This window comes from Diabrotica virgifera, chromosome 5 (genome assembly GCF_917563875.1).
Source record: "Diabrotica virgifera virgifera chromosome 5, PGI_DIABVI_V3a".
Lineage (NCBI taxonomy): Eukaryota > Metazoa > Arthropoda > Insecta > Coleoptera > Chrysomelidae > Diabrotica > Diabrotica virgifera.
Window position 1 is genome coordinate 4,089,762 of NC_065447.1, and position 22,836 is coordinate 4,112,597.

At 34.3% G+C, this 22,836-nt stretch overlaps 2 protein-coding genes across 2 annotated transcripts in view; both read right to left on the reverse strand.

Annotated features, from left to right (window-relative positions):
- LOC126884904 (short/branched chain specific acyl-CoA dehydrogenase, mitochondrial) overlaps window positions 1–19,760 on the reverse strand; it is a 75,034-nt gene extending 55,274 nt beyond the window's left edge. Inside the window, exons 1-3 of the mRNA XM_050651235.1 lie at window positions 19,612–19,760; window positions 7,250–7,400; window positions 4,734–4,834 (exon numbers count right to left, since the gene is read on the reverse strand). Of these exons, the coding sequence (XP_050507192.1) occupies window positions 4,734–4,834; window positions 7,250–7,400; window positions 19,612–19,632 (273 nt within the window). The 5' untranslated portion in view covers window positions 19,633–19,760. The remainder of the gene's footprint in view (window positions 1–4,733; window positions 4,835–7,249; window positions 7,401–19,611) is intronic.
- The window catches only part of LOC126884896 (adhesion G protein-coupled receptor A3), a 400,023-nt gene that overhangs the window by 221,443 nt on the left and 155,744 nt on the right, over window positions 1–22,836 (reverse strand). The window lies entirely within an intron of this gene.

Genomic DNA, 22,836 nt, shown 5'->3' on the forward strand with positions numbered 1-22,836 from the left:
CATGGGCGGCATTTGGCAAACTAAGCTACATCCTTAAAAACAAAAGATATACACAACATCTTAAGACTAAGGTATACAGTCAATGCGTACTCCCCGTTCTCACTTATGTTTCCCAAACGTGGACGTTTACAAAAGCAAACATGGACAAAATCATAAAAACGCAAAGAGCAATTGAAAGACAAATGTTGCTCATAAGACTAATGGATAAAAAGAGAAACGAGTGGATTAGAGAGAAAACAAAAGTTAGGGATGTTAGACAAGAAGTTGCAAAGTTGAAATGGAGATTTGCCGGACACAATATAAGACAAAAAGAACACCGATGGAACAAAATTTTTATAAATTGGAGACCGTGGGAATATAAACGAAGCAGAGGAAGGCCCCAAATGAGATGGCCAGATGATATCAAGAAGCACGCGAGCTGTAGGCTGATGACTGTAGCGACAGACAGAGAAGATTGGAAAAAGAAGGGAGAGGCCTATGTCCAAAGATGGACCGAACAAGGCTAATAATTAGAAAGGAAGAAAAAATGAGAACATATCAATTATTCTTAGTAGAGGTAAACTGAATACATATTCCTAAACTGCGCGGACAAATAAGGCATAATTAAAATAATTTTAGAATGTGTGGACTGTATTATAAGGTGTGTTTTAAATGAATTATTAAAGGAAATTAAATATTAGATTATCAGACAACCAATGGGCAAAACGTATTGTCGAGTGGAGGCCACGAGAAGAATCACTGCGGAGCAGAGGACGCCCACCAACCAGATGTACCAACGATCTGAAGCGTGTTATCAGTAAGTGGATGCAAGCCGCACAAGACAAAAACATACGGAAAAAGCTGAGGGAGATTTACGCTCAGCAGTGAACGCGTACCGGTTGATGTTGATCAATTAAACGTTATATACACAATCACTAGCGGTGTTGATAGTGGTATTTTAGCACGTGGTATACGGGAAGGGGCATCCCAGAGAGATTTATTAGCACGTCTATTGCCTGTGGGGGTCAACACAAGCGAGAGTTTCGCGGTACTTTCACCACGCGGTAACTAGTGGTTATCACTAACAGATGACGGAGCAGAGCGTCTGTTCTACTTGAGGGTCGAAACTAGAGAGAGGAAGCTTTTCGTTTTCAATGTCTAAAAATGTATGTACTTATTTAAAATGGAGGGTGGAAATTATCTAATGTTACAGCGAAAAATAGAGGGTGTTTCATTGGTAAAGTAACATACGTTAACTGTAGAAAGAGGACACTTAGGCGGTCTCAAAAATACCATACTTAATGGGTCTTACTTCATTAATAATAAAGATACTGGGTGTTGTATCTATTTTGCCATTTTCTTATTTGGATCATAACTTTTTAACCACACTGTACATTTATTTTATATTTGGCACGCAAATATTATTTCAGATGTCCAACAAAATAAATGTATTTAAAATTGTAAAAAATCCAGGTGCGGACTAAAAAATATTTAAAAAATGTTCCGACCCAAAAACAACACCCTGTACATTAATTTTTTTAAATAGATTATGCATTTGAAAAGAGGATGAAAACTAAATTTAGTGGTTTACTTTGAATTTTCGGCAAAATGATTTTTCTGGTCAAATTTTGAATTTGAATTCTGAAATTATGTGAATTGCGAAAGCTCGAAGTAGAAAAAAAATTAAAATACGACTTACAATTTGTTAACACATTGTATATTTATTTTATATTTAATACCGAATATTTTTTAAGGTGCTTAACCATTTAATTTATTTACAATTATACAAAATCCAGGGCCGGATTAAAAAATATTGGAAAAATGTTCCGACCCAAAAAACACCCTATACATTAATTTTATTTAAAATGAATTTTGCATTTAAAAAGAGGATGAAAAACAAATTTTGTCGTATACTTTGAATTTTCGGCAAAATGATTTTTCTGGTAAAATTTTGAATATGGATTCTGAAATTATGTGAATTGCGAGAGTTTGAAGTAAAAAAATTAACATGTTACTTAACTTTAATTAATACCACTATTTAATCTAAATTGGTAAAATGTTAACATTTCAGTGTTTTTTTATTATGGCGACAAATATTTCATAACAAATATTCACCTTTAATTAATGAATAAATAATAAAGAGTCCACAAAAAATACACAACTTTAATCAACGAACTATCTAAAAAATTTAAAAAAAAACAGAAAATTTTTTCTAAAAAATAACATCAAAACTATTGTAATTGTTCAAAATAGCCACCACCTTGTGGAATACAAAGTCTTGCCCTTTTTGTTAGTTGTCTGACTGACTTCCTAATCTCGTCAGGGTTATTCTTCATTTCTTGGAAGGAGTCTCGAATCCGGTCAAGAAGTTCATCCCTACTATTTATTTCCTCGTTATAAACTTTGGATTTTAGATACCCGAACGTTATTTTTCAGCAATTTTTTTTCTGTTTTTGAAGTTATTGAAGTTATACTTCTTTACGGGCGTAATGACGGTGAAATTTTATATGGGAAAACCTAGCGACCGGGCGCATGCGCATTATAACTTTGTTCTGATTGGATGTTCAAATGACATGACAAAAATTATCCAATATGGCAGCTGTGGCACAGCTGTGGGACTGTGGTTTGGTTATAATGTATGCTTGTTGCGTTTTAAAATTTGTTGGAAGAGAAACAAACAAACAAAAAGTTAGTTAATGGTTATACTGCCTTTTTAAATAGTTTTCATATTATATTTTTGGACTTATTTACATAGAAGAGATGATTGTTGCATGCCAATGTGAAAGCTCATCAAACTGTGACTAGTATGAGTGCCGCAGATCTCGCTTATTCAGAGCTAAAGAATCTTTCACTGGTAAGTGTTTTATAAATAGTTGATCAAATTTTGTTATGATATTTGAACATAGCCACTTTGCACGACGCAAGTGATTGCGAAATTTATTAGTCGTTATACGGGCTCCGATACCTACCTTGAACCTACCAAAATACATAAGTAGTATGTAATACTTTTATTTAAATAATATTCACCTAATATATTGTTTTCTTACTCTATGTTTTGTTGTATTTTTTCAATTCTAAATCATTTCAATTCAAAATCAAAATAATTTGATTTACATAAGTTAAAAATGTCAAAAGGTTAATCTGTTTAGTTAGACGATCTTCGCACATAATGACAAGCTGTCTCTGTGGCGAAGTTTTAATGCGGGTGACTCAAAATACAACGCAAATACCAGCCGCTTGGTAAGTTGGTTCGAATCCCAATAGAAACTTTTATTTTTTTATTTTTTTTTATACATTTTATGATTGTAAGTATATTTATTATATAATTTTATTTTCAGAAAATACGTATTTAGTTAAAAAAATTTCCGACAATTAATGTTCAGAAATCATTTGTGGCATTTTTAATGTACTTGTGTGTGTTTTATTTTTTATTATTTTAATTTTTGGCACTGTTTTAATAAAAATGTTTGAGAAGTAGTAAGTATAAATTAATTTAATATTTAAATAAAATATCAATAAAAAGTATATTAATTTCGTTTATAATCATATAATCATATAATAGAAGTATAACTTCTTACGTGCGTACAAAGTACACACACATTCTTTTTTTTTTTAATTTATACGATAGTTTGTTGATTAAAGTTATGTATTTTTTGTGGACTTTTTATTATTTATTCATTAATTAAAGGTGAATATTTGTTGTGAATTATTTGTCGCCATAATAAAAAAATACTAGAATGTTAACGTTTTACCAATTTAGATTAAATAATGGTATTAATTAAAATTTAGTCAAATTTTAATTTTTTACTTCGAGCTCTCGCAATTCACATTAATTTCAGAATTCAAATTCAAAATTTTACCCGAAAAATCATTTTTCCGAAAATTCAAAGTATACCACTAAATTTAGTTTTTCATCTTCTATTCAAATGCAAAATCCATTTTAAAAAAATTTAATGCACAGGGTGTTTTTTTGGGTCGGAACATTTTTCCAATATTTTTTAATCCGGCCCTAGATTTTTTATAATTGTAAATAAATTAAATGATTAGATACCTTAAAAAATATTCGGTGTTAAAGATAAAATAAATATACAGTGTGGTTAACAAGTTGCAAGTCGTATTTCAATTTTTTGGCTACTTCGAGTTTTCGCAATTCACATAATTTCAGAATTTAAATTCAAAATTTGACGAGAAAAATCATTTTGCCGAAAATTCTAAGTATACCACTAAATTTAGCTTTCATCCTCTTTTCAAATGCAAAATCTATTTTAAAATAATTTAGTGTAGGTACCTACAGGGTGTTTTTTGGGTCGGAACATTTTTCCAATATTTTTAAGTCCAGACCTGGACTTTTTACAATTTTAAATAAATTAATTGATTGGACACTTTAAATAATATTTGCGTGCCAAATATTAAATAAATATACAGTGTGGTTAAAAAGTTATGAACCAAATAAGAAAATGGCAAAATATATAAAACACCCAGTATCTTTATTATTAATGAAGTAAGACCCATTAAGTATGGTATTTTTGAGACCGCCTAAGTGTCCTCTTTGTACAGTTAACGTATGTTACTTTCCCATTTAAACACCCTGTATAAGATTGTAAATTGAACCAATGTCAAATCCAGCTGAAACCTACATAGTGCATTTACTACAAGATCCCTCTATCAGGTATCTATACTAACCAAGATTAACCGATCTTATTAATTTGTGTACCTACAATTTGAAATCATATAAAAACAGAAAATATACATACCCCATTTTCGAACAACATTTTCAACACGGAGTCTTTCACTTTTCCTTCATTTTCCATTTCTCGGACCAAAGGGGCGATTTGATCCTGTGCCAGGCGGGCAACTGAAAAAAATAAACATGGTAACCTTTCACAAAAACCAAAAAATAATTATTGTAAAAATAAGAACATAACAATGCTGCTATGGGTCTTCTAGAATTAAAATTAGAAATATGCTTTATTGTCATGAAAAATTGTACAATTTTATCGACGAGCGTTCTTTTATTCGCGACAAATGTATGTGTTTTAGTCACGTTAAGTAGGTACCTATTATTGCCTGCATTTTGAGATAAATTTGCCAATTGCCAGGATTTTACTGACCAAACGTGCACTTGTTATGAAAGTAAATTCGTAATTTATTGCAATTTGGATTTAAAAATGGCTATTTTGATAAAAACGAATGAAGCATTTATCACAAAATTTACGTTTCAAATAGCCTTCGTGCCATGTAAGAATATTCTTATAACCGGGATATTCTAATAACCGATCGTTAGTGGCTAGTAGAAATAAGTTTTCGTGTGTAAAAGTTTTTTTTAAATTTCTAGCTGAGCGTTTCGGCTTACAAAGCCATGTCAAAGCTATGCTACAATAAAGAACTCTAATAGTAATAAATAACTGAATTTAGATTTAACATGTTTACCTTATGTCAAAAAAATTAAAGTACCACTAAAAAGGGAGTGGGATTCCATCATGAATGGTCAAAAAAAATTTTGCTTAGTTTTCCGTCTTCCTTCCTCCGAATACGCATATCAATATTTTTGGAACCTTTGTTCTAATAAGCAGACATCGTCAGCGTATTCTAGATCGCTTAGACGTGTAGTTAACGTCCATTGTATCCCTCTTGTTGTGTCGGAGTCTAGTTTGGAGAGAACATGGTCTATAGTCTCTCTCTCTCTCTCTCTCTCTCTCTCTCTCTCTCTCTCTCTCTCTCTCTCTCTCTCTCTCTCTCTCTCTCTCTCTCTCTCTCTCTCTCTCTCTCTCTCTCTCTCTCTCTTCTCTCTCTCTCTCTCTCTCTCTCTCTCTCTCTCTCTCTCTCTCTCTCTCTCTCTCACTCTCTCTCTCTCTCTCTCTCTCTCTCTCTCTCTCTCTCTCTCTCTCTCTCTCTCTCTCTCCTGTCGTTTCCCCATTACTGAGGATCGTGATTTCTTCCAATATTCCTAACAATGTTTCTCCATTGGTCTCTATCTTCAGCTGCTCTAAGAGCTTCGCAGAATGAGTTTCCAGCTGAATGCTTTATTTGGTCAGACCATCTAGTTGGTGATCGTATTCTTGATCTTCTCCTCGGAACGTTTTCAGAAACAATTAATCTCTCCAAACTGTCGTCACCTCTGCGAACCACGTGACCAAAGAATTGCAGAATTCGTTGCAGACATATTGTGAACAGCCTTTTTTTTTAATATTGAGTTGGTTTAGAATGGAAACGTTTGTCCGATGAGCGGTCCAAGGTATGCGCAGCATTCTTCTCCAGCACCACATCTCAAAGGCATCAATTTTTTGGCGCTCGCATGCGCGAAGAGTCCAAGTCTCTGCTCCGTATAGAAATATTGAGAATACAAGGGCATTCACCAGTCTCATCTTGATATTTTGAGAGAGAGATCTGTCTTTCCAAAGTTTAATTAGGCGACTCATCGCATTTTTTGCCATACCAATACGTCTCCGAACTTCTGCTTCACAGTTACCATCGTTAGTTATACTAGACCCGAGATAGACAAAGGTGTTTACTATCTGGTATTCCTGTAATATGTTAGTCAGTTGAATAGTGTCAAATCTGTCGACCACCATTATTTTTGTCTTAGCTTTATTGATTTTCAGACCAACTTTATTGCTTTCGTACTCAACTCTTCGCAGAAGATCAAACGTTTCTTGCTCATTTGCTGCTATAAGTGTAGTGTCATCAGCAAATCTTAAATTGGAGATTTTTCTACCAGCTACTGTTACTCCACCGGCCCATCCTTCTAAAACCATCCTCATGACATGTTCACCATAATTCACTATAGTCTATAGCTATGTTAAAAAGAAACGGAGGAAGCACGCATCCCTGTCTGACTCCAGTTAGCACGTCAAATTCGTCACTGTTGATTCTATTGTGTGTCACGATGCATTTCGCCTCAGCGTACAGTGACTTTATAATGGAAATTATTTTTTGCAGGATGTTTCTTAACTATAAAATTTTCCATATACCAGCATGAGATAAGCTGTCAAAGGCACGTTCGAAATCAACAAAAACCATGTATAGGGGTGTGTTCCATTCGACCGATTGTTCCATTATTACCCATTCACAGTATTAATGTGGTCTATGCAGGAGGATTCTGGACTAAAACCTGCTCGATTAGCTCGAAATCCAACCTTGTTTGTTAATCTTTTATGTATGATGATGGTGAAAATTTTATTTATGGCGGTGAGCAAGGTTATTCTTCTCCAATTTTTTTTACCGCGAGAAGAACCATACTAAAAATTATGTGACTACCAAAAATATTTACCTGTGTCTTTCATGACCTGTTCATCTTCAGTCAAATGTGTCAATGGTGCCCTGCCAAATTGCGCACCCAATTCAGCGGGCTGTGGTTCCTGTCTCCTTACTCCTGAAACGCTCAAGTTGCGCGCTCCTGCCTTTTTCGCAGTCCTAAATAACTGAAAAAGAATAATTTCATTAAAGAGTTTGAAAAGCAACAAAATAAAAAATACGAGAATAAAAACGAACAGCAATACAAAAAAGTAAATTAAACAATCAAACAAAAAATCAAAGAAGCGAAGGAATTGTGGCTATCAGAAAAATTGTGCAGAAATAGAAAGATTGGAAAAACAACCTGACATATACAGGAAAATTATTAAAGAAACGGCTAGCATATACAAAAAGAAGAAGGATTTGAAACATAATGGACAAAAACAACAAAATAATAATTGAAAGTGCAGAGAAAATAAATATAATAGATGGGAAGAATGTATAAAAGAGCTACATATTTGAATACGACGAAATAATGGAGCCAATAGAACCACGAGGTAGTAATGAACCTACAATTACCAAATGGGAAATTGAAAAAAACCTTAAAACGTATAATAAAAGAATGTGTGTGTACTTTGTACGCACGTAAGAAGAAATTCTTCTATTATATAATAGGTAATTTAAACGAAGTAAATATACTTAAAAGGTTATTTGTATTTTATTTAAAAATCAAACTAACTTTCTTATCTACCACTTTCAAAAATTTTTTATTAAAACAACCAAAAATAAAAAAAAATATGAATCGCCCAGGAATTTAACCCGCGTAGGAATTGACATGTAAGTTTCGGATATAATTACACAACACGGCGACATATAGTGTAAAAATGTTATGCTTACATAATATTTTATTATTTTACTACAGAGAAACACAAATCCAAAAACACAAGAATTATAATAAATAATACATTTCCTAAAAACACTAATATATTCTTTTAATGACTTATTTGCACGGTTATAGATACATAGGTACATACCTATCTTGAAAGATTAGTAAGGAACTACATACTGTCAGAACTACATACTGTCAGTGTGCGCAGGTGCGCAGATTTATGTACAATTTTACCCTCAATCGATTCGCCGCTAAAGAAGAATATCTTCAAAAAATAGAGAACAGGATGATGAAGCCATGGGACCGGACGAAATACCAACAGGGATCTTAAGACTACTAACACATAACCACATTGATATACTAACAGATTCAATGAAATTTACCTATTATAGCGGAGAAATTCCGAAAGAATGGCTAATATCTGAGTTCATTCCGATACCCAAAAAACTCAATACAATGAAATATGAACCATATAGAACGATCAGTAAAATCATAATTGTCAGTAAGAACCAGATTGAAGACGAAACAATATACGTTAAAAGAAAAGCTTAGGAAAAACTACCCAAATTGCCCAGATACAATTACTTGTGTTGTGAGCTAAATGAACAATGGGACCACAGCCTTGAAATAAAATGACTCGTTGAGATGGCCAGACACGCTTTAAATAAGATGAAAGCAGTATTATGCAATTGAAAACTTTGAGAAGAAAATTAGAACTAGAGTATTGAGATGCTACGTATTCTCTGTCTTTTTATATGGAGTTGAAGCCAGGACAATTATGGACGCAACTGACAAAATACTTGCCAGCTTTGAGATGTGGTGTTATCGAAGAATGTGAAAAATATCATGGACACAACACGTAATAAGTGACAAACGCGGAAACATGAAGAAAAATGAAAAAAGAAATACTCAACACTATGAAGGAAAAAATGAGCTCCTTTGGTTATATATTAAGCAATGGAAAATATTGATGCGATTGGTTAAATTGATGCGATTGGAGGCAAATTGGAGGGAATAAGAGGACTTGAGAGACGACGCACGTCTTGGTGGAAAAATTTAAAGCAGTGGAGTGAAAAAACAACAATAAAACTCTTCAGGATCGCAGCAGACAGAGTAAAATGAGCCACAATTATCGCTAATATCCTTAATATTAAAAGATGATTCACATGAAGAAGCACAAAACATATATATTCTTCATACACCAAATACACCTAGTACGTATTTGACTGGAAAAATTCTATACTTTATTGCATTTTATGCTTTAGAACATACAGAAATTTCCAAAATTAATAATAAAGTTTTCCATATGGTTCGAACTTACGGAAACACATTGTACAAGCGCAACAGAGTTGTTTTCTAATAATGAATAATTAAAAGCAAATCTAAAGCAATAAAATGAACAAGGAACAAATACCTAATACTCCAGCAAATATGAGATGAATTGAATTAAAGAGAGCTTGAGAAGAGAAAACTCAGTTTCCATGGAAACTAAAATTTACGATAAACGTGATAAAAAACGAACATAGGAAATGAGAGACAAAATAACAAATATCAAACAATTTTAAAATTATTATTGGCCACAGTCAGATTAGATTCTAAAGGTCTTTCAATATCGGTAAATGTTCCCTGAACATTTCTTTTGCAAAAGAATCAATCCGTATGAATAAAAATGAGAACAATTGCAGGAAAAAACTCCAAGCTCCAAAAATTTGAGATGTGGTATTATCAAAGAATATGGAAAATATCATGGACACCACAACAAACACGGAAACATTAAGAAAGATAAAACAAGAAAAAGAAATTACTCAACTATGAATTAAAAATGAGCTGGTTTGATCACATATTAAGCAATGAAAAATATAAATTAATGCGATTGGTTATACAAGGAACATTGGAGGGAATAAGATTACTTGAGAAACGACGCACGTCCTGGTGAAACAATTTAAAGCAGTGGCGTGGAAAAACAACAATAAAACTCTTCAAAATCGCAACAGGCAGAGTAAAATGAGCCACAATTATCGCCAATGTCCTTAGATAATATTAAAATATGATTCACTTGAAGAAGCTGAAAACATATATATTCTTGATACACCTCGTATATGACTGGAAAAATTCTATACTATTTGTTGCATTTTAGGCTTATAAACATGCAGAAATTTCCAAAATTAATAATAAAGTTTTCCATATGGTTCGAACACACTGTATAAGCGCAACAGAGTTGTCTTCTAATAACGAATAATTAAAAGCATATCTAAAGCAATAAAACGAACAACAAATACTCTAGTCCATTGAAATGTTACATTTAGTGTGCATTTCTTAGAGGAGTCAATTTTATTTTTTTAATGTGTAGGGGGATTCAGTAGAAGCTTAAGTGCAAGTTTTTGGGGTTGAGGCCCTTGTCCCCCGGCCGCTATCTTGGAAAAAGAGGTGCAAAGGGCTTTCGCGCTGTATCTCGTAAACTAGCTACTCTACAGAAAATTTAATTTCACATAAAATGAACCAAATTAAATTTTCTACAATTTTATGTCTATTACTTTTTATCGTAAAGTGACCAACAAAAAAGTTATAAACAAAAATAAGAGAAAATTTTGTAAGAAATTTCCTTTTGGAGGTTATAACTTTTTTTACGTTCATTTCACAATAAAATAACATCATAGCGATTTTGTAGAGGATTTTTCAATAAACAATTTTCACTATAAAGTTGTTTAATTTTGAACTGAATTGCATAGTGTAGAATTCCTTCCCTCTCGTCTTCACTGCAGCATCCATTTGACTTGCAAATTGTAGAAGTCTTGGAGGTGTCACCAGGAAAGTGTATCAATAAGTTTTCAATTTAAAAATCTTTTAGTAATATTTTTAATATTTTCAATATTAATAATTTACTATTAGGATTGAAAACTACTTCGTCTTTCAATGCCAGATGGCGCTAGCCACCTACTATCATCACTTCAGTTGCAATGGGTGGGAAAACCTCTCGATACGAATCAGTTAAAATATGGAGAACAGTGCCTACGTTCCTTCCGATGAAGGCTCCAATAAGAGCCGAAAATCGCGATTCAAGGGACTGGACTGCACTCCGTATTCTAATTGAAAAGTAAGATTGTTTTGCCTTCGCATTGCAACTGAATAAAAATGGTATACATTTTTATTGTTTAATTTTATTTATTATCTATGTAGGTTTTACAGCGCTCCAAACTTGACCAGATTCTCGAATTCTCGTAGAAAAATAATGCTTTTCTATCTATACAACAGACGAGCGGCATTAACCGTTATGCCAACCACGAAAATCAAATTTAAGGTGAATGATCAATTTTGGTCTATTTTTATGTTTTCGAGGTCGCTGAATCTGAATATGAAGTTTATTTTTATCTAGAGTTGGTGGAACATGTTAAAAAAATAAATTTTATACAAAAATGCCAAAAATCAATTTTGATGATTTTTCAAATTTACCTCTCTGTATCTTTGGTCGCTGTAAATATTTCCTTTTAAAAATTTTTACTGTGTCATCTTTGAAGTATGTAGATAACAATGAAATTTGTCCAAAATGTTTAAACACATTAAAAAAGGAGTTGTTAATTTATTAACATTTTGTCATCATATTTCGTTAGTTTCATGTTTACTTAAAAAAGTTATTATTATTATTATTATCAGATTTAGCCATACGGCTCACACTCCCTCTAAGGGGAAAATTGACTCATCCCAGATACCTACGGTATCAAAAGGATTGAGCTCTGGTGGGACTCTTTCCGTGTTATCGAGCCCTAGGTGACTTGGAATGCAGGTGTATCTCCCAGAAATTTTCGTACGCATCTGGCCGTCGCGAGTAGTACAGCTTTCTGCATGGTCTTATAAAGATGTTCATTCAGACCCAGCTTTTTTATGCTTTCGAGGAGGGTCTTCGGAATGACTCCAGTAGTAGAAATAATAATCGGTATCGTCTGGGTACTTTGCATTCTCCATTGCCTTCGTATTTGAATTTCTAGATCTCTGTATTTGGCGATCTTTTCAGTAAATTTACTACGTAGATTATTGTTGTTAGGTATCGCCACATCAATTAGTGTTGTTTGTCTTGTTAATTTATTAACTAGTACGAGATCTGGTCTATTATGTGCCACTGTTTGGTCTGTGAGCACAGTGCGGTCCCAGTATAGCTTGTAGTTGCCATCCTCAAGCATACTCTCAGGGACGTATTGATAATACGGGAGATGGTCTGTTTGGAGAAGTCCCAGCTTGATAGCTATCTCTTGATGAAGGATTTTTGCTACTGCATCATGCCGTTCCTTGTATTCAGTTGCAGCAAATGCCTGGCAGCCCCCTGTAAGATGTTGGATGGTTTCTTGGGCTTGACATCCATATCGGCATCTGTCGTTTTGAACCTGAGGGTCTTTGATGATATATTTCAGGTAATTTCTGGTTGGTATAACCTGATCCTGAATGGCCAGTAATGAACCCTCCGTTTCAGGGAACATCTTTCCTGATGTCAACCAGTAGTTCGACGCTATATTGTCGACATAGTCTTGGCTGACCTCATTGGGATGTCGCCCGTGCAGAGGTTTACCCATCCAGGCGCGCACTTTTTCGTCCTTAGTAAGGTGGTTTATGCGCATTTCTGGTTCCCTCAGTTTGATCGGTGTTGTGTCATCTACTGCGCAGATAGCGCGATGTAGAGTAGATGTCTCAGCCTGCATCTGAAAATAAGTTCTTAAATTAGCAATTTGTTTATCTAATTGCTCACCTATATCCATAAGTCCTCTTCCTCCTAGATTCCGTGGTAATGTTGTTCTTTCTACTGCACTCTTAGGATGGTGTTTTTGTGCCTTTGTGAGGTGTGTTCGCACTTTTCGCTGAAGAGCTTCTATATCTGTTTTTGTCCACTTAACAATACCAAATGAGTAGCTAAGCGCGGAACATGCGTAGGTGTTTAGTGCCTTAAACAAATTTCTACTGTTAAGGTGTGAGCGAAGCAGCTGTTTTACCCTTCGTATAAACTCAATAGTTATCTCTGTTTTCATTTGTTTATGGTCAATTTTCCGCGCTTGCTTTACTCCAAGATATTTGTACATATCGTTTTCACCCATGGCCTCGATGTTCTGGCCATTTTGCATATCGAATCCTCCGGGCTGTACTTTTCCTCTGACTATATTTAAAATACGGCACTTGTCTAGTCCGAAGTACATACTAATATCATTAGAAAAAGTTTCTACAGTTTTTAGCATCTCGTCGAGTTGGTTTCGAGTGGAAGCCATTAATTTCAAATCATCCATGTACAATAAATGATTAAGCTTCGCCACCACATTGTTGTTATTTTTGATGCTAAAACCTGCATCTGTGGAGTTCAATAGCTGAGATAGTGGGTTCATAGCTAGACAGAACCACAGAGGACTCAACGAATCTCCTTGAAACAGGCCCCGGCTGATTGCGATATTTTCAGTTTCGATGTTACTTTCACCAGGTATTTGAAGGTGAATTCTAGTTTTCCACTCTGTCATTATATGTTGTAAAAAGGTCACTATATTATCATCGACTTTATATATTCTCAATATATCTATAAGCCATTCATGCGGCACTGAATCAAAGGCCTTCTTGTAATCAATAAAAGCAGTAAATAGGTTCCTCTTTTTGGAATATGCTTGATTAGAAATGACTGAGTCGATGATAAGTTGTTCTTTGCAGCCCATGGAACCCTTAGCGCATCCTTTCTGTTGAGGCTCTATGATATTGTTCAGCGCACAGTGTTGGTAGATACGCCGGGCTACACAGGATGTGACCAATTTATACAAAGTTGGAAGACAAGTAATTGGGCGGTATTTTGCTGGATCTTGGGTGTTATTTTGATCCTTCGGTATTAAATAAGTGGTTCCCTGAGTTAGGAATGATGGTATATCCTGCGGATTAGAAATAACATAATTAATTAGTGTTGATAAGCATTCATGAGCACTCCAAAACTTCTTGAGCCAAAAGTTTTGAACTCCGTCTGGTCCAGGAGATTTCCAGTTATGAAGCTCTTTGATGATATTTGAGACTTCTTCAGTGGTGAAGGGTTCGTAGAGAGTAGTAGTGTAGTGTTGGCAGTTCTGTGCCGTATCTTCGATCCATCCAGCATTGTTGTTAAGAGCAGCTGGTGTGGAAAGTTGATTTCCCCAAAACTCATGAATTTCTTCTTGGCTTGGATAAGACTTATCGAGATTTTCTACGGTGGAATTGAGTTTTCGATAGAACGCCTTCTCAGCAGTCTCAAAAAGGGCATTGTCGGATTTTCGGTTGTTACTCACTTTGTACCTTCTTATTCGTCCTGAATAAACGGAGAGTCTTTGTTTTAACGTATCCAGGCACTGTTGGGCTGTGTTGTTTTCTGGATCGTATCTTGAGTGTCTTGCAGTATTCCGTATTATTTCTTCAGCTCTCCTGATGACTCTTGTACTTCTTACACCTCGTATATATTCTGTGACTCGACCAATATCCCTACGCAGCAATTCAATCTTTCCGAGCAGTCTTTTTTCCCAGGGTGCAATTCTGCTACCAGTCCTTCCGTTATTAGAACCCCGTCGTGTTCTGATCTTAATGCCCATTACATTAGCAATTGCTGTTGCTGCACAGTAGATTAGCATGTGCAGATACTCTAATGTGTGGGCTTCTACGACATAATTGGGTAGGACTTCAGTGTTCACAATTTGTAACAGCACACCTAGTCTCTTACAAGAGTTTATTCGTGGTAGCGGTGGTCTGCTAAGTGGGTTTGTTCCATTAAACTCTTGTACAGCACGTGCCATTTCGCTTACTAGTTTATCATGTAGCTCGTTGTTTTCCTGCTCTGTATTGTCAGGTTGAGTTTCTTGTATGGCAAGCTCAGGAATCTGCTCATGCACTTCATTGGGGACTTGATCTTCAATTACAACATCGTTATGAATCTCCCGTTCGACTTCGCTTCTGATGATATTGCGTCTAGTCTCTGGGATAAGGTTGTTTCTTATAATTACCCGGTATTGGTCTGATACTCGTTGCTCCGATACTTGAATATCTGGGTACGTCCTGCAAAATTCGGCATACAGCTGTTGTCGGTAGCCGATTGTTTCTTGACCGAGGTTTGTCACCTTGTAGTAGAAGCGCAAAATGTTCTCATTGATGGACACAGTCCATTTCATGCGCTGCCTCGGTCGTCCCGCTTGAGTGAGCGCCGGCTGATGATCCAGCGCAGCACCTTCGGCGGGTGGAGCTCTTGTTATTATTATTATTATTATTATTATTATTATACAATAATATCGAGCCAAAGCAGAGCTTATATGGCTCAAAGTACAAAAATAATTGTAGGTCTTAAACTAAATAATATAACATAAAACAAATTCTTACAAAATAAAAATTAAATTAAAGTAAATATTCAAAAGAATTGGTTTTCATAAAAGTTGTTACAACAATAGCAAATTAAAAAAGATACAAAAACTAGAAAGTAAGTATACCTAAAAATCACAAATTTTTTTTGTCATAAAAAAAACATAAAATATATCCTTATATTTTACAACAACTATTTAACAAAAATTGCTAACATTACACATACAATGTCCAGTTAGTTCTCATCAAACCTGTTTTTGAAACTATTTAAGCTAATAGCCCCTACGATGTCATCACTTAAACTGTTCCATTTATCAAAAACTCGATTTACCAAAAAGTTTTGCCTTACAGTAGTTTTAAAAGGTTCCTTTTTCAATTTATAGTGATGACCTCGTAGTCTAGTATCTTCGCTGATATTAAAAAAATTCGATGTTCCCCAAAATTCTCCCCTAAGAATTCTGTAAGTAGATATTAAATCACCTCTCTCTCTTCTATGAGTCAATGGAGACAACTGAAGCTTTCTTAATCGAGTTTCATAGCTTAATCTTGCATAATTAAAAGGTAGCTTAGTAGCTCTTCGTTGTACTCCTTCTAATAAATTAATATCTCTTTGTAAATGAGGTGACCAAACAGATACCGCAAATTCCAGGTGAGGTCTGACATAACTTTTATAGTTTCAAAAACAAGTCTGAAGACATTCTAGGAAAAGCTTTTGATATGAGGTATAAAGCAGAGTTAGCTTTACCGACTACTTTTGCTGTTTGAGTAGACCAGCTTAACGTTTGGTTGACCGTAACACCCAAATCATTAACTTCCTGTACCGATTTCAGAGGAACTCCATCCAAAAAATATGTTATATGTGGATTATTATATCCACATTGAACAACACAACACTTACGCGAATTTAATGGAATAGCCCATTTCATGCTCCATTCTGATAGCTGATTAAGGTCACTCTGAAGAGTATTAACAATATCGGGACAGTAATATAACTTTAAATCGTCGGCATATGAAACTGATTTTGACTGCCATCCGCACGTTAAAGTTGAGTGACAAACTTTTTAGTTTATAATTTTAACCAACACAACAATAAAATATAGTTCATGAAGAAGTTTTTTGGAAAATTTTAAGTCAAAATATATAATAGGAAAAAAGTTATGTTACTTCATATCCAAGCGGCACACCCCAAAAAACGCTTATACCTCGAGATCCTGACCACGGTGTGGTGAGTGGCTAATTTTTATCATACTTTATGATTTTGATATCAAAAATCTTTTTTTGCTCTGCTTAAGAATTTTGCATTTTGAGGTTGCGTCATTCTTCTTCTGAAGCGGCGAATTTGTACTCAAACAACTTCTTGGGCCTTTTCTATATATGCTTAGAGTTATGTTTTATAGTGGGAAGAAAGGTCAAAAACAGATTAATAATAGCATAGGAATGTTAAAATCATAATAAATTATATGAATAAAAAATATATATAGATAGAAAAGTAAGCCTAACTTTTGATTTTATTGTATCCCTATGAGCATTCGAGAATCTGGTCAAGTTTGGAGCGCTGTAAAACCTATATAAATAAATAGAATTAAACAACTTTATAGTGAAAATTGTTCGCTGAAAAGCCCTCTACAAAACTGCTATAATGTTATTTTATTATAAAATGAACTGAAAAAAAGTTATAACATCCAAAACAAACTTGTTAAAAAAAATTTACATATTTTTGGTTATATCTTTTTTGTTGGTCACTTGACGATAAAAAGTAATAGAAACAAAATTGTGGAAAATTTAATTTGCTACATTTTATGTTTAATTAGATTTTCTGTAAGGTTGGTAGTTTACGAGATATAGCGCGAAACCCCTTTGAACCCCATTTCCAAGATGGCGACCGGGGGACAAGGATGGCGACCCCAAAAACTTGAACTTAAGCTTCTACTGATCCCCCCTACACATTAAAGAAATAAAATTGACTCCTATAAGAAATGCAAGGTACGGCCTAAAAAATGTAACATTTTAATGGACTACTCCAGCACACATCGCACACATCTTATGGAAAATATAATGTCGCTCAAATTCAATAAAATTTATACGAATAGATTCGTTTTAAATTAACGGTCAAATCTTATCATTGCGCCAACTCCATATTTTCAATAATAAGAGCAGAAATTGATATAAATAAATCTGAAATCAAATGGATACGTACATAAGTTAGAGAGAGAAAAAATATTTTATAATACCCAAATTGTCGGTACTCCATAAATCAGCGGATTAGTTTCACTAATCCGCTTAGGCTCAGCGGGGTTTAAGCTCTTTTGAATAGCACCCAGAGCAATAGTGATTGTAACTGACAGTTTTACTGACTCCAAAAATGTGATTTCGATAAACTTTAATTGCAATTTGCGCCGTAATTAATCATAATTAAGAGTTGGCGCAATGATAAGATTTGACCGTTAATTTAAAACGAATCTATTCGTATAAATTTTATTGAATTTGAGTGACATTATATTTTCCATAAGATGTGTGCGATGTCCTTTGAGATGAATTATTGAATTAAGCAGACCTCGAGAAGAGAGAATTCAGTTTCCAAGGAAACTAAAACTTAGGATAAATATGATAAAAAACGAACGTCAAAGGGGATATTGAAATAAAATAAAAGAGAAAATAACAAATATCAAACAAACTTAACATTATTGGCCAGTCAGATTAGATTCTCAAGATCTTTTAAAATTGGTATATGTTCACTGAATATTTCTTTTGCAAAACAATCAATCCGAAAACCAAAAGCGCTTTCAATAAGATGAAAGCAGTATTATGCAATGGAAAACTTTGAGAAGAAATTAGAACTATTAGGCAGACCTCACATCAAAGAAACATAAAACGTAAATGACGTTTCATGGAAATAAAACACTGTTAAACAAATAGATGTCCGGCCATTTATGAAACTCTCCGAACATAAAAATGTTTTATGAGCATGAATCACATTCGTTTCATTGGTAGGCGGACTTCAAGATTTGTTTATCTGTGTTTTATTTTCATGAAACGTCTTTTACCTTTCATGTTTCTTTGGTGTGCGGCTTGCCTAAGAGTATTGAGATGCTACGTATTCTCTGTCATTTTATATGGAGTTGAAGCCTGGACAATTACAGACGCAACTGAAAAAAGAATTGCCAGTTTTGAGATGTGGTGTTATCGAAGAATGTGGAAAATATCATGGACACAACACGTAACAAGTGACAAACACGGAAACATTAAGAAAAATGAAAGAAGAAAAAGGATAAAAAATGAGCTGCTTTGGTCACATATTAAGCTATGAAAAACATCAATTGAAGCGATTGGTTATACAAGGCAAAAAGACGCCGTCCTGGTGGAAAAATTTAAAGCACTGAAATGAAAAAACAACAATAAAACTGAATAAAACAGAACCGCAGCAGACAGTAAAATAATAGCCATAATGATAGCCAATGTCCTTAAATGCACATGAAGAAGAAGAATACATACACGTCGTATAGGACTGGAAAATTCTATACGTTGTTGCATTTTAGGTTTTACAACATGCAGAAATTTCCAAAATGAATAATAAAGTTTTCCATATGGTTCGAACTTACGGAAACATACTGTATACGAGCGGCAGAGTTGTTTTCTAATAATGAATAATTAATAGCAAATCTAATGCAATAAAACGAGCAAAATACGAGATGAATTGAATTAAAGAGACCTTGAGAAGAGAGAACTAACTCAGTTTCCATGGAAACTAAAACTTAGGATAAAATAATAAATGATAAAAAACGAAAATCCGAAGGGATATTGCCATAAAACAAAAAACAAATTAACAAAATATCAAACGGATTTAAAATTATTATTGGCCCCAGTCAGATTAGATTCTCAAGGTCTTATCGGTAAAAATATTCACTGAATAATTCCTTTTGCAAAAGAATCAATATGTGTGAAAAGAAATGAGAATAATTGCCGAAAAAAAACAATTTAGATAAATTGCACTATTCAATTTATAATTTAGTCTTATTACTTAATGATACAATTTATTGATAACATTATATTCTACACAAGATTTTAACAAATATTTGAAATGAAATTATTGTTTTACCTAATCAAAATAAAAAAAATTGTCAGGGATATTTTCAAAACTGACTAAATCATAAATCTTATAGATTACGTGACTGAAGGAATTTTACCTGTCTGGTTAGTGAATTCATGTTTCTTGTGTTACTTGTACGATGATTTCCGGCTTCAGCTGGTCTGGTCGTCTGGTGTCACTAATTTCTTTTGTAATCTGAGTTTATCGTCTGGTGGTCGTGTGGCGTGTGAAACTCAAAAATAATAACAAACTGGTTTTATTCTTAAGAGTAACATAGGCGCGCTACGAAGTATTTTAAAGGGAAATGCTATTTAATTTTTATGTTTTATTAAAATATATATTATTATGGGGACCGAAGACGGTTTTGAGACGGGGAATTTTTGGGTAATATTTTTGTTTCTTTATCTAAATATGTTGTCAAACCTTTTGGTTGTTATGCTAATGCTTAGAGTAGTCATCATCATCATCTTTGGCCCCTGAAGATTTTACTGAAGACTTTACTGTTCCGCCCCTGAAGATTTTACTTAGTTACGTCATAACCTACTTACTCCCAAATGTTGGTGCACTATCTCCATCATGAGCGCCACAAAAAAAATAATAAAAACCGCGACTTTTACCCCTTATAACTACCCTCGTCCGCCACTCTGGTTTCCGCTTCTGGGGATATTACTTAGTTATGTCATGGTCTACTTATTTCCAAATTTTGGTGCACTATCTCAATCACGAACGTCGCAAAAAACCCCTTACATTTTTTTATATTCGCCCCTGCCCCACCCCTTTGTCGATCACGCAGCGTTCCACTCCTGGAGATTTTACTTTGTTACGGCATGACCTACTTATTCCCAAATTTTGGCACGCTATCTCGATCATGAGCGTCACAAAAAAAATAATAAAAAACGGAACTTTGACCCCTTATAACTACCTTCCTTCCCTACTCTGGTTTCCGGCTCTGGGGATTTTAATTATTTATGTCATGGTCTACTTATACCCAAATTTTGGTCCACTATCTCAATCACGAACGTCGCAAAAAACCCTTTATATTTTTTATATTCACCCCTACCCCCAGTCCTTTGTCGGCCACGCAGCGTTCCGCCCCTAGAGATTTTACTTAGTTACGTCATGACCTACTTATTCCCAAATTTTGGTGCACTATCTCGATCATGAGCGTCATAAAAAAAATAATAAAATCCGCGATTTTGACCCCTTTATAACTACCCTCGGCCTCAACTCTGGTTTCCGGCCGTTGGTGAAAGTCATGTACACAACTAATTCAACATATCCCCGTATAGTTTTTCCATATTACTTATCACGCACAAAATCCGCTTCTATCTCTCCGACTATTAGTTTCTTGTATTTGACGCAACAAACGTTTATAGAATAAATAAAACAAAGATTTTTTTCTATTAGAACACCCTATATTAACCTACATATCATAAATTGATTCTCAAATACAAACTCCAATGTAAAATCCAAGCTCGCAAGTTCTTTGAATTATTGTCAGTGTTTTTTTTATATCATACTTCATGATAACATTCACAATAATATGCCATTTTTATTCAACCTTTGAAAGTACATAATTTGTTATAATAATTGTTTGTATAGCTGTCAATTATATAGGTCTGGATCCCGCGTATGAAAAAAAAAGTTGATTAATAACAAGCTGAAAATTTGTTAATAGCTTAAGGGTGTCTAGTCGGACAAACTCTGATATATGGAAACACTGGAACAGGGGCAATTTTAATTGTGGAACAGGTTAAAAATTTGGAACGGTCACACCACGAAAACGGCACATGTATTTTGTCCGACAGAACAGACTTAAACTCTCCGAACAGAGATTAAACTCTCATGCAAAAATCAAACTGCTATTTATCACCAAATGGGCATTTTAATGAGTGGAACATGTAGAATATGTCAAATGACAGGAATTATGACAGGTGATAAATAGCAGTCTGATTTTTGCATGAAAGTTTAATCTCTGTTCGGAGAGTATAAATCTCTTCTGTCGGACAAAATAAATGTGCCGTTTTCGTGGTCTGAACGTTCCAAATTTTTAACCTGTTCCACAGTTAAAACTGCCCCTGTTCCAGTGTTCCCTAATATCAAAGTTTATCCGACTAGACACCCTATTAACAAATTTTCAGCTTGCTATTAATCAACTTTTTTTTCATACGCGGGATCCAGACCTAATAGTTTTAGATATAAAAACATATTTTCATTTAAAATATTCCATGCTGCGAGAATCTTATATACATTTATTTAATGTTGACATAAACTCGTGATGTAGATTTCTATTATTACGTAATTCTTATCGGTATTTAATCGTTAAATAACAAACTGGCGAATTAGGTATAATAGAGAAATATACGAGCAATATAGCGAACCAACTCTAGCACAACACACTAAACTACAGAGATTACGGTGGGCAGGGCACGTGGTCCGCATGCATGAGAATAGAATCCCCAGAAAATTGCTGAATGCAAGAATGCAGGGAAGAAGACCGGTTGGAAGACCTAAAAAGAGATGGGAAGACGAAGTCGATGAGGATGCCAGGAACTTCCTGGGAACGCGTTCATGGAAAAGAACAGCGGTAAATCGAAATGATTGGAGAAGCTTATTGAAGGAGGCCAAGGCTCGATTTGGGCTGTGTAGTGCCATTGGATGGATGGATTTAATCGTTTTCTATTTAATTGTTCAACAAAATAACAAATAACATTTATAAAAATACCTGTAAAGTAGGCAACCAACAATACACCAGTATGTAATATAAGCACCACTTATGGCAGAATAGTAATAAGCACAAGGCCACACGAAAAAGCAGAGATGTCATTGTCATGGGAGAGATTAAATATCCAGCACGCAACCGCACTGTTGCCAGATTTACATCTTTAGCGGGAAATTTAAAATTTGACAGTTGTGTTTTCTCGAATCCGAATCTTAACCTTACTTTTACAGGTGATTATGTGTATGTAAATAAATTGAAACAAGTCTTGTTTGTATATACTGTTATTATTTAAAACTCTAAATAATTTATGTTAGTCTTTTAACAAAAATGAAGCTCAAAAAACTACACTTGTTTACAGTGCAAATGATTTTTTAATGGCAAGAGGGATTTAGGATTTCATTTGCAGGAAAAACATGGGCAACCTACCCAGTTGGTAAAATTGCAATTCAAAAACTCTTTAGGTAAGTATGGGTAACCTCCGCATTATTATTTATTTTTTAAGTATTAAGGTTGATATCAAAGGTAGTTTTATGTAGGTAGATACTAGTAAGCTAAAAGTAGTATAACTTCCCATATAATCACCTGTTATGTTTTTGTAGA